Source organism: Formica exsecta, unplaced genomic scaffold, assembly GCF_003651465.1.
Source record: "Formica exsecta isolate Colony F162 unplaced genomic scaffold, ASM365146v1 scaffold120, whole genome shotgun sequence".
Lineage (NCBI taxonomy): Eukaryota > Metazoa > Arthropoda > Insecta > Hymenoptera > Formicidae > Formica > Formica exsecta.
Window position 1 is genome coordinate 3,410,662 of NW_021848537.1, and position 13,681 is coordinate 3,424,342.

The window sequence follows — 13,681 nt, forward strand, 5'->3', positions numbered from 1 at the left end:
TCGGACAGTGAGTGATAAGTTTTTACTTCATTTTGAGATAACAGATTTACTATTTAAATCATGTTTTCTTTTCCAAAATTGTCTTTAAAACGCAATCTGTTTTTAAATCATAAACTATTTCTCTTTTCTTATTAAAAAAGGGTCCGTTAATTTAGGCTGACAGGGCGAAGGGCAAAAACATAATGGTGCCTTTTATAATAGCCTTTAGGAGAAAGAAATTGCGGGGGGATTATCGGTTAAACGAGTTAGATTTAAGAAGCTCCGTGATTTGCCGGCCGAAAGAAATTTAATTATCGGTAGATGAAAACAATAACTATGCGGCTTTAGTCTTGCGAGAAAACGGTGAGAGATCTTTGATCTACTGCAATTTTTCTTAGGACGAAAAAATCAAGATCGGGGGAGCGTTCTCGCGGAGAGGAGTTTGAAAAACTCTAAATTAAATTTTTCATCGGACGCAGAGGAAATTTAATTATTCTTAATTAATCCGCAAAGCCCATGCGTTACTCGGGTTACTCCGGTAAAAGAAGAGAGGGTCGAAGGACCGAGTTGGAGGGCCCTTTGAGAAGACGACGAGGACGTCGCGAACCGACGCGCAGGCCGACCACGCGACGTTCACTCGCGTGAGTTATGCCGCTATTACGAGATAAATGATTGCACCTGTGCTCCTTTCAGCTGCAGGCGGTATAATTAAGAAGGATTCATTAAGAAAGCGATTAGAACATGCTGGACAAGAAGTCGATCCGCCCCAAACTCGCAAGTAATCACTAGCAGTAAGAAACACCGCCAGTTTCCTGAAATTCGAAGATGCACGAATGTACATATGTACAGAGAAACGATCTAATTAATTTTTGCTTCTATCTAATTAAAATAAAAATTTTGAGAGTAAAAAATGGAGAGAATAAAAACATTTTACAATTTTTTTTTTCACATTAATGTCTTCGTAAACAACAATTTTTCTTCATTATTCTCTATAATATATTTTTTTTTATAAATTCTTTTAAGCAAGCAAAAGAAATAAATCATCTTTTTTCTACCTTTGTTTATTATCTGTAAATTATATTTATCGTTAGCTTATATTGCATTGACGTTCAGTTTGATCGGATCATGCGCATAATGGCAGACATGGTGGAAATTGAAATCCGGAAGTACAGAACGGACGAGGGGTCGGCAGGACGGAGGAGACGAATTAGTGTTCTGCTCGAGAGGTCGCGAGCGATAGCAGAGAATTATTGCTTAGCAACGAAGGACAGAATCGATGTTGCCAGTAGTGACAAGTCCGATTACGCCACCACGTTTGTGCCGGAAATATGTTTGCGCGCTTCTAATCGATTACAATCTCCGTTAATTGTACCATAGTGAAAATCTGTACAATATCTATGATTCAACACTGAATATATTGAAATATTTCAAGATTTAAACTACGGATTTAAACTAAGGATTTTAAATTATCAGAAAGGTGTGGAGTGTTTCGTAAAATTTTGTAAATATTTGAAGAATTTTAATGTTCCAAAATCCACTTTAATAATATTTAAGTGAAATGTCGGGCTGACTATCAGATTTTTTGAGATATATGCGCTCAGATATATGGTTGAGCTTTTCGCTTTTTAAATCTTCGAAGCTGTAATCGTAAAACTGTAATTTCTCCGGTGAGCAAAGAGAGGACGCGAAACATTTAGAATCGATTTATACGATTCAGAGCAAAGCGGAGAATCCGCCTCTTCGTATTTTATGACGGATTTAATGAAAATAACGAGCCAGGAGAATACGAAACAAGCTGATCTATACTGCAGGACGCAAGCGACGGTCGCGCTATTGATAACTCCACGGATAATTAATTACTTTAGCGGCGCGAGGATGTGATCCTTTGCGCATGAAAGGATGCCATTACGCCCATTAGCTGCCGCTAATTTGCGCAAAATCATTCGGAAACTATCCCTGCTCGCGCGAGATTCACGCCCGTGCTTACCCGAATGTCTGGTAACATCACCGAGTGTCCGGGTGAAATGTAGTTGTCTTTGCTCTCCGGTGTCGAAGGAAAATTCGCCTTTCCAACGGAGAATAGTTGTCCTTAATTAAAGTAGTTTCACTCGTTCAATTAAAATAGTTCTGCTTCAGTGCGTCACATTGTGGATGTATTACTGGTTTCGTTCCTTGAACCACATCTTATGTTTAGAGTGGTTTAGAGTCTCAATTTGGTTTCCCGCATCGAGTTTTGCACTTGGGATATTTCACGGTTTCAAAGAATTATTAATTTTTGGCATTAGCAAATCTTACATAGATTATTCTCCAATCGAGGAAAAATATCCCGACTGAGATAAATAAATAAAGTCTTTTATTTTATTTAGCTTATTTATTAACAATATCGGTAATAAAAATCTAATTTAATAATGTAGATAAAGATTCTTCTCATCCATTATTTATTCTTCAATAAATCTATTCTTCAATTTTATTGTTTCTCTTGAGAGGATTAAAATGTATTTTTATAAATCTTTGCAGCAATTTCAAAATTTTCGATTAAATTAGAATTATATGGAAGCGTTGTACTTTCTTAAAATTCGTGGCAAGATTAATTGAATTAACAAATCCGCAAGAAGCTATGACAAGCAATCTGGAGATGGAAAGCAGCAATAAATCTAGTGAAGTTAACAAGTCTGTCAGACCTCACTTAGCTACGGCGTATTTTGGTTATATCGGCCGGAATAACGCAACACAACAGTCCATCTGGCAGACCTTAATTATCATTTATATTCCGGGCTTGCGCAGTTCGTGAACGCGGTGTAAAATTACAACATCGGGCCAGAGAATCTCGGCTTTCATTAAAAGATAATTAAATCAGCAGCGAATCGATCCCCACTGCTTTATCCTGCCGTCTCCTGTTCGCGGAACTTCCTGAATTATGCAGCGAAGCAAGACGAGAACGTCGACTTTAAAATTGTATCGTGAAACTGTCCAGAGTTCCGGAGAAATGATCCTAGATATTCTTTCTTATTATACTGTCCTTTCGAGATGAGCAGCCGGCAAAGGAAACCTTTCGAGCCGTTCAGGTATTTTAATCTCTCTGATGTAAAATTAAATACAGCAGTATTCTCTTATATCAGCGGAAAATTTCGTTTGCTCTCGTTGAATTTTTAATTTGCGGGACATTTGGCTCACCCAAGGAAGTAGTAACGTCCTTTATTTAGATTTGAGCAAAACACGGAAAGGCTAGATTAATTTTTCATTATTTTCAGATAGAAAGGAAGAGAAAGAGAAAAATTGAATATAATCGGAATTAATTTAAAAGAAAAAATTTAGTCGGGAGATTTTATTTTTTTATAAAAGAGATTATTATTATTTATTATATGTATTACTAATTTTATACAAAGAGCTTTAAAAATCTTTGTACGCTTGCCGCGATATGCACACGCTTATATCAGTCGTTTCAATCGCAACATCGCGCATAATAAATTGCAGTCTCCATGTGGAGACGATGACCTTCGTAATCCGGCGTAATTAATAAAACGATTAAACGGGGCAGCACTTCGGCGTCATTAATCACAGCGACGAGAGCTATTAGTAATGCCTTTTCTGGCCGGAAGTTGAGCGAATGCGCACTCCGCACTCGTGACGTTCTCTTTCATTGATGGGGGAGAGGAAGGATGTGCAAGGATCGTGAGATTTCCCTCGGCTTGCCGCATTAAATTTCCTGTCGTTTTCCTTTCGTGACCTACACGCGAGTATAATGTCGCAAAGTTATTTCTGCAAAATGTGCCGTAAAATATATCTGAGAAATATTTTTGGCGAGGCGTCGCGGAATCTCTCCTTTAATCTTTTATCTGCGCCCTCGAATCGCTCAAGATTTATTCAATCGTATCTCTTTAGAAATTCGACTCGATCTTGAGTTGTACAATCGGACGGATCGTGTCGATTATATCGATATTTATGAAAACCGCGATCGAGTCTCGAGGTATCTCGAGAAAAAGAGACTCTTTATCTTCTGCGCGAGACGAACAAATCATTTTCACGAAGCCGTATTTTCGCTTAAAAAGAGCGAGAAGACACGCACCCACACTCCTTACCGGATGATACTTGCGAGATACGAGACGAGAGAGACGGGGGAGTAGAGTCTTATTCCAAAGTATTCCGAGAGTTGAAACAAATTCCGCGAAGTTGGTGGATTCGATTATTAGTTCGCGCCTCGAAAACTCATCGCCTTCTTCCTCTCCTCCTTTCTTCGCCTTCTTCTTCCTCTTCCGCTTCCGCCATACGTTCGATACCGGGCTTTACCTATCGTCTTCGGAATTGTGAGTGCAGGCGGCCGTGTAATTGCGAGTCTTCCAAGGAAAACGGAAACTTTCCCCCGAATTTAGCCGCGGCGGGGGAGAAGGGCACAAGCGCCGACAACGCCGTGCATTAACCGGATCTGAACTTTCGATAGAAATTTCCATTACGTAAGAATCCGGGAGAGACAATACTCGCGCCGAAGGAAATGTGTCCCCTTCGGGGTTGCCCGGGGATGACACTTTCTCGGAGCCAATCATGAGAACGCACAGTTCGAGATTCAGAATTATTACTTCGCAAGCTGTTATCGAGCGGGAAGTTGGTCTACTAGACATTAGCTTAATCGCTAACTATTGTAATTGCAATAAATAAATGATTAAAATAATCTTGTAATAATATATAACTTTTATTCGCTTTGTAATTTTAGATGAGGAGATGGGTATTTGATATTTTGTATTAAAGGAAGAAATTATGGAAGCAGATCATCGTGAAAATTTTTCCAAAAGAGCACGAGTAAACTTATTCAACATCAAATTATAATTTAATCAGCGTGTACTAAAAAACAAAAATAAATTTTTGCATGTAATGTTTTTGTTTATTTTTTTCGATATTCTAGCAAATCAATGTATTTAAACTAACTTAAATACATTATGGAACAATTATAACAATCTCAGATAAAAACTAGAGAGAATTTACGGATCTATTTGAGAGTTTGCACCATAATTTCGCGAAACTTTACATAGTTTGTAATGGCGTGGAGATTTGAGCGAGCAATTTCGGGTCGAGCGTCAGCGGCGCGCGTCGAAAAAATGAAAAATATTTGATAAATCTTTCCGTGTCACTCTCTTCAGTTTCCAGCCGCGGAGGCAACGTCGAAGACCGTGGCAGGTACACGCAATATGTTTCCTCGCTGTTGCGCCTCTTCATCTTCAACCCTTTTTATTGCCGTCACCCAATTTCTTTTTTCCGCCCTTATATCTCTCGTCGGACTTTCTCTTTCTGCCATAACCCCCACAAAATATTTCGAGGGAACCATTTTATGTCTTTGCGTATGTCGAGCGGAGTGAATGGTGTTTCAATAATCGTATATCATTGAATTTTCTCTGGCGAAATAGAAAATCTCTCTTCTCTCTTCGCTATTTCGCGCCTCTCGACATTTCGGAGCCGGAAATTGAATGGCAAATATGACCATGTTATCCCAAAAATATCTTTATATTTTAAAAATAGATATAAACATCTGTATCCCCTTAATGTAAAAGAGAAATTACTAAAATGCGCATTAAATATTACGGTGATACTTGGGGCTCGGGAAACTCTACAGTTTAAAACAGATGTAAAAGTAATCTCGCAGTAATCTAGTAATTACCCATTGTGTGGCTCGACCTATCTGGGGAATATTGGGGAGCGTGTCTAGTTCGCTAGACGTTAGTCCGGTTGAAAGCTGAATAATTCGCACAATCCCGAGGAAGTTCGATTTTAGATAGCTATATATATATATGCATCGCGTAAAGGTCAATGACATCTATTTCTGACCGTCATAATTCATCCGAGACTTTCCACAATTCGGTGGAAAAGTTCCTTCAAACTTAGATTAGTGATTTAATTTGGGACTCCAGTGAATCATCTTAAAAATCATTTTTTAATCGGAGCTTTACGTAACGAACAAAACATCTGGCGTCGCGTTATTCATTCAACGCGACTAACTCGGACGACTAGCAAGGATTACTTCATCTGCTAATGTTCATCTAAAATTCCGTTTTTTTCCCCTCGAAAACGTTGACGCGGATATATCAGGCTCGTTATATCTACGCGCAAAAATAATTTAGTTAACAAAACAATATTTTTAAGAATGATATATGCATCGCGTAAAGGTCAATGACATCTATTTCTGACCGTCATAATTCATCCGAGACTTTCCACAATTCGGTGGAAAAGTTCCTTCAAACTTAGATTAGTGATTTAATTTGGGACTCCAGTGAATCATCTTAAAAATCATTTTTTAATCGGGGCTTTACGTAACGAACAAAACATCTGGCGTCGCGTTATTCATTCAACGCGACTAACTCGGACGACTAGCAAGGATTACTTCATCTGCTAATGTTCATCTAAAATTCCGTTTTTTTCCCCTCGAAAACGTTGACGCGGATATATCAGGCTCGTTATATCTACGCGCAAAAATAATTTAGTTAACAAAACAATATTTTTAAGAATGATATTCTTTTTAATAAAGAAAATACATCGTTAAAAAATGTCCAATACACAATAATTTAAATCCTTTTTAAATGACGTAAAAAAGTATCTAATTTTATAATTTTATAATATTTTTAAATTTTCTTATATTAAAAACTACATACTACTACATTCTATTCTTAAAACATTCTGAGATTTAATTTTAAAAGTAAAAGTCTTAAATTTTGTAATTTTTCAAAGTTTGCAGATCTTGTTACTCGAATATCTCTTGAGAGGATAAATTAAAAAGCGCAAAGAAATTTTTTATTCAAATATTCTGAAAAATCTGAAGGGACTTAGGATCCTATACGTTACAAGGATGAATAGTTCTGCACACAAAATCGCGTTACAAAATTCTTCCCTCGAGATAGTGTTGAGAAGCGTATCGTCTCTCTAGTCGTGACTCCAGAACGTGAAGAATGTATGCACGACATATAAAGAAGTTTCGATGCTTGATCGATCGATCCATTTGCACTTCCTTTTGGCGCGATGTGAAGAACAGAATGTGTGACATTTTGAGCTTGGTACACGTCGAATCTGTCTTTTTGAGCGGACATGATTTTCAAATAAAAATAAAAATTGCTTTTTTTATTGACAAATAAATTTACGTCATTTACGAAAGGAGATAACACGCGTCGTAAATGTACGTGCGATGATTGCGATATCGCTTATCAATTGCGAAGAAGAATTTGTACTCACCCATAGCGGGTGCGTAGATGTTCAGATAAAGGCAATCCTCGCTCTGGTTGCGCAGATGAGGCAGCAGTCTCTTCAAATACTCTAGTCTTCCCTTAGGCATCCGCTCGAGCGCTTCCTGCTCGTTTGCAATGTCCGGCAGCTTTTGGGGGCAGACCGGACTTACCGATTCCGATAATCTGCAGAGGAAATCGGAAATCGTTCGTGCGTTACAACTAACCGAACTGGTCAAAGTTTCGCATATAGAATACGCAGGGCATTCAATAAGAACGAACATTGTGTCGACGAGAATAAATTTCAAGCTAAAGCGTCTTAATTTTATAACAAGTATTTCCTTCTTTTGCTAATTTTGTAATAATATACTTAGCTATAATCTTTTTTTATTGGATCTTATATTTATTAATGATAAACTAATCTATTATTATATATATTACACACATATACTATTTTATGTAAAAAAATCGAGATTTCTCGGCAGTTATGCGATCATGGATCTAGTAGCAATATAACGTTGGCATTCGAAAAATTCGTCAAGGAATATCTTGGCATGATTTTAGAATGTTGTGTATCTCGCGATACTCCCGGACACTTCGAGTTACGAAGACTGCGCGGCATTTGAAGCATCTCGGGAAGATCGTGCTTGTTATAAAATTGAAAAGTACCTGCCCTCTTAAACTGCGAGAAAGTTATAGATGCGATCAATCTCGCAGCTACGGAACTAAAAATTGATTAGCCTTAACGTAAGTCTCTGCATAATTCGTTCGCGACTTTGGAAGTAAACTTTGGATTTTCGGATAAGCGCGACACGCATTCGTAATGATTTATTTACTTGGGGAAATAAATGAGAAAGCAAACATAATATCTTGATTAATTCTTTCGCATGCAAAGTTTCATCTCGAATCGAATCATTTCGGTCACCTGATCTACCTTTTCTTTAAATATAATATAATTGCTGTTTATTTTAATTAATATTAATTTTATATAATATTATTATATCGAGAATTTTTTCTAAAATCTCCGGAATTATTATAAATCCTTTTACCTTACTCCCTCCCAAGGACTCGGCGCTCTCGTCGGGGAAAAGCGGTTGCTGCCGACCGGCGGTGTGGCGTACGGTATTCCGAGGTAGACGTCGATGGGCTTGAGATACTTGGCGTACTCGAAGGACCTCGTGACACCCTGCACCTCGCCGTAGCGCGTCTGGACGATCCGCGGATTGAGCTTGCTCTTGATGGAGAGCGAGAGGGCGGGCGGCAGGGCGATCAGGTAAATGAGGACCGGGAAGAGTTCCATTTTGCCACCCACCTCTCGCCCGCGCTAACCGCAACCGATTACGCCCGACACGATCTATGGATCACCTCCGCGTCCCGCGACGATCGTCTCTCATTTACGCCCGCGCGATTAATCGCGATGCCGTCGAGTTTCCGCCGTCCCGGTGAACCTATCTGGAAATAATCGCATAGGCCGCGGCTCCATAGATCATTCATTATCGATTACGCATACTGTATACACTGTGGAATCTTTCGTCATTTTCAAAATTATTTGCCGGTGTTATTAATAATAAAATTTCCTGCCGTAAGAGACAATTTTTCCAACAAAATTATCGAAAAGTAGCTTTAAGCTTTGCGACTAATCTGATATTTTTAAAAATAGTTTTCTCTCTTTCAATATTAAATACTTTAATGTAATAAATTTCTATATATATTTAGAATAGATATTATTAATGACATATATATACATCTTTCTAATTAAATGTAATGCAAAGTTCAAGTTAATTGAGCAGCAAGTAAACAAAACTATGAATACGGACAATGATATAAGAAGACAAAACAGCGAAATTATAATTTTATGATAATAATTGTTAATTAGTATCGATTCGAGATAGTTGCAACCAGCAAAGTTGCAATCAATAGCGCTGCACTTTATTTCGCTTACTCGCGATCGCATCAATTAATTTCGTGTTTTTGTTAGTTTTAATTTCCACGACGCAGCGGTTTTCGCTATATACGGTTTGGTAGTAGTATTTATTTAACCTGGCCGTTCAATTAACTATATCAATATTTAATTAATATGCACCGCGGTTACAGCAATCGGAAAATGACGATGATATTCAATAAAGAAAGGAACGAGTAATCGAATATACATCTCAATGCGAGTAATCGATATTCTGAAAATAGCTATCCTGAGGATGCACAATCGTAACGACGCCTTTTATCGGTCCTTCGATTACTGGCGAATTTTAATCTCGCGACAGAAAGCTTCGTCTCTTTGATGGAGGATAAAGTAAAATAGCCGAAGGGAAATAGCGACAAGAAGCGAGGGATAAGAGCGGATGAGTAGGGTGAAGTTACAGACTTCGATAAGCGCGAGGAAACACCGTCTAGAAGTCATATACTGGTCGTATTTTAGCGGAATCAACTCTATCTTGAAGTGAACTAATTTATCTACTATTATTGCGAAAGCTATACTTTAATTAAGTATTCACGCTTTAACATTTTATTAAAATTTAACTTTAAATTAATAAGAAATAAGAAATAATTTTACATTATTAATAAGAAATTTTATATTATTATTAATTTTATATATTTAATAAGAAATAATTTTATATTATTAATATGTTGTAAATTTTTTAAGAAAAAAATAAGCAAGAAAAAAATATTTATGCAACATCAAGAAGCACGTGACCAGGTTAGCAAAATTTTAGTAATAGCCGAAAAAGAGTAAACATGGAAAATTTTAAATAATTTGGCATTTTGTCAGTGAGACCGTCAGCACCGAATCGCGTAAAATCGTCGCGACATTGACGTGTATAAAAAGCCAAAATCAAAAAATTAATCACGTCCCGTTGTGATTATCGCTAGTCTTGAATTCGAATTACGCGATAAGATTACGAAGACCCAAAGTTTCCACGAGCGGATAGAGAAAGGACATACGAATGGGGTTGCAAAGAGACGGGGTATGGAAAGGGAGGTTGAGGAAAGCGCTAGAAAGGGTAAGGGATAAGTGAGTGCACTCGTACGTGGAGCCATTATGGAAATCAGTACTTATCGGTCTGGCGAGGAGAAGGAAATTCAACCTTGTGTAACGGCGCCACGTTTTCCTCGTGAGCCACGTGGTGGAGAAAAAGGAGATAAGCTGTTTCGGCCCCGTCAGTCGCCCCGATAATTTCTCTTCCTTATCAATGATGCGACCTCCTCGCCGCGAATCCATCTCGTCGATTTACGATTTAAAGACGAAGTAAAAATTCTCTTTGAAAAAGGTAGATCCCAAAAACGGTATATATCAAAAAAATTTAAATTAAAAAAAAAGCTTATAATTTATTCCTTCATCAATTTTAAATAAAATTAACTTCAAACAGTATCGTTCTTAATCAAAGATTAAATTTTTAATTTTGTTTCATTGTTTTTTGGAAAAACAATTATAGCTTCAATTAATGATTAAATCAATAATTTAATCGATTTTATAATATATAATGTATTCTATATTAATTAAAACTTACCATTTGTGCGAATCATGACTTTGATTAGGCCTTTCGTCTCTCTGTGGGACTTCTCGGATTATCAAACGATAGCGGCACAGACTCAATCCAGAATGTCTCCTGGCATTTTTTTCTTTTTAATATACTTGTTTGTTAAAAACAGTTAATTATTAATTGCTGATAATGAGTTATCAGTTTTGTAACTATTATATGTCTCGAACGCGACATCCGCAATTTATAATTTGCGAAATTTCTGTACATCCTCCTCTTGTCATCGATTGTTTTATGCAACCAATTACGTGATTTTTTTTTTTCTAATACTTAATTTAATTTGTAATCAATTCTCGTTTCTTTTTGTCGCAGTGTCCTGAAACATAAAAGAGACGAATATAATTAGTTTATGGAAATACAAGCAAGAATATAATATTATAAAATTGTGTAGTGTTTTTTTCCTCTTTATTCTAACCAATAGTATATTAGAGAAGCAATATATTAGATTGTGAAATTAACAAAAAGAAAGTGATAACTATATTTTCTATTATACTTAATTATATCATTATTTAAGGAGCAAAAAGAATATATATAGGTTATTATTGCTACCAGATTATGATAATCATATGGCAATCAATTAGATTATCGAATAAGATTATTTATTAATTAGTTAAATTATTGAATTAGTTGAGAATATTGTATATATAATATTGTTTGGCTCATTATCGCTATTTGTTAATAATTAATTAATTGGTTTTCAAATAGATTGCGTGCATAAATTAGCTTGCAATTCAAAATCAAAATTACACATATATAAATATATAAACGTAAACATATGTTAAAAATTATCTAATTTTCTCAAAACTGTCTCGTACAAAGAAATTTCTTTCTACATTTATAATTTATTTTTGCCTGAGAAAATTTTTTTTTTCGCTTAAATATGAATAAATACTCTCACACAAATGCAAGAATTTTTATACAAGAACTTATAAAATAATAATTGAAAACAATATAGATTCTAAAGGGCTTATTTATGCGCTTTTACTTAACAGACACAAACTTGCTTGCTTCCTTTCAATTTAGCGCTCTGCAGAGCCAGTTATATTCTACTTTATTTAACTCATCTTAATTGCAAATTGAACCTTAATTCACCTTCATTAATTCATTGCATCTTAAAGTAACTTTACATTATCAATTCTCATTATTTAGTCTCTCGAACCTTTCTTTTTCCTTGTCCTTTGTCTCTCTCTCTCTCTCTTTTTCTCTTTCTCTCTTTTTCTCACAATCTCATCTCTACAATTTATGTTTATGCTCTTGCTTTCTTTTATCTGTCCTATCTCTTTTTTTTCCTGCATGTATATTGTAATGTATGGGAATTAAATGGACTAAACCTACCATTTAATTAAAAAAAGAGAAAGGGAAAAGGAGAAAGAGAAAATTCGAGAAAATCTTGCTCCAATTTTTTAAACAAATAGAAATTGTCGTCACCAAAGTTTAAATAAAAAATGAATAAACATAGTACATATATATGAAAAGCATATATGACAAAATTTATAAAAATATATTTAATCTTTAATGGAAATTTTACACTATCAATCACGGAAATTAATCTCAAATCTTTTTAATCTTGTCGCGTCTCTTATAACGCCAATGTAGAGCAAATCTGCTATGCATGAATATTTGAGCTTAAGTAGCATCGATTGAGAATAGAAAGACAAAGCTAGAATTCGATTACACCGGATGAGAGTTCTAGGGAGGGTCAACCCTTCTCGTAGGGGCGGTGGCCGAGTATTTCAGCGATAGCGGAATGCCGCCAGCGTCTGGACACAGTGCTGGGAACAATTATTGCTACTTGGCAAACACAAATAGTCTCCGGTCGGGAGATACCGCTCTCGCCAACTTCTCGGGGTGTACATAAACGCGACTACCGGCGTAAGTCGGAATCCTGGACCGTGCAGTGTCGTCCTGCGGACTCGTTGCGTATCCCGGCTAACTGTATTCGAGACGACGAATAACCGGTGACACTATATGCGGCCGCGGTTAACGACACGCTTGCTGGTTAATTCGCGCTAGGATGCAAATCGTCGGTTTCAACGTCGCGGATACGGTAAGAACCTCGCAGCGATTTAATCTTATTGTTTGCGAAAATTGCGTAAATCGCGTTAATTTAATTTAATAACATGGGTAACTGCGTTTCGAATTGCGAGTCAGCGAGATTCTGCATTTTAACTTGAATACACAGAAATTTAAAAGTAAAATAGCTTATAAGGATTTAGAAGCAGGAGGCTTTTACTCTTAAGATGGATTAATGAATGTAAAGGCTTTTTTTGCCTGAATTAATTGCTTGAGAAATTTTTCTTTTTCGGAAATTAATTTAAAGAGAACACGAGAATCTTTATTTTCATCGAGATAAATACGCATTCATCTATGGCTGCAAATCTAAAATTTTATATATAAAAATATAATTATTATTCATTGACATGAGATATTATACTCTCGTAAAATATAATTTATTGCTATTATTTATTCTTTCTCTATTTATAATATATGCATATATCTCTAGTATAAATTATACTTCGATTTATTTGACGCGATTTCTGTTCTTCGCAACTTTGTTTTATCGTAGATAGTCCAGTGGCAGCTGTAGTCGCTAGAATAGCAGGTGCGTCGTGGTGCATCTGAAAGAGAATGCACCGCGACAGGATGACAGGCGCAGGAAGACACGGCGGTGGTGTGCGCGCGAGCATCGGAAAGCCATTCACGAGAGCCGGTGAGGCATATGCCGGCGCTTTCTTACGAGATTGACGGGAAGAAAAGAGAGAGAGAGAGGCGGGGGTGTATCTCGCGGAGGAGTCGCGGGGAACATCAACGGAAGAACTCCATTTCCGCCATATTTCTCGCACAATGCCGCAAAATTGACTAGCCAGAAAGCGGCGGCGTCTCGGGGCTGACGCTGGCAAAGAGAGGACCCAAGGGGCCACCTTCGAGCACCTCGGTTCCACCCCCCCCCCCCCCCCCCCCCCCCCC

At 36.9% G+C, this 13,681-nt stretch overlaps 1 protein-coding gene across 1 annotated transcript in view; it reads right to left on the bottom strand.

Annotated features, from left to right (window-relative positions):
* The window catches only part of LOC115242015 (neuroligin-4, Y-linked-like), a 211,703-nt gene that overhangs the window by 155,560 nt on the left and 42,462 nt on the right, over positions 1 to 13,681 (bottom strand). The window contains exons 2-4 of the mRNA XM_029818020.1: positions 10,685 to 11,030; positions 8,228 to 8,630; positions 7,189 to 7,364 (exon numbers count right to left, since the gene is read on the bottom strand). Coding sequence (XP_029673880.1) covers positions 7,189 to 7,364; positions 8,228 to 8,478 — 427 coding nt within the window. The 5' untranslated portion in view covers positions 8,479 to 8,630; positions 10,685 to 11,030. The remainder of the gene's footprint in view (positions 1 to 7,188; positions 7,365 to 8,227; positions 8,631 to 10,684; positions 11,031 to 13,681) is intronic.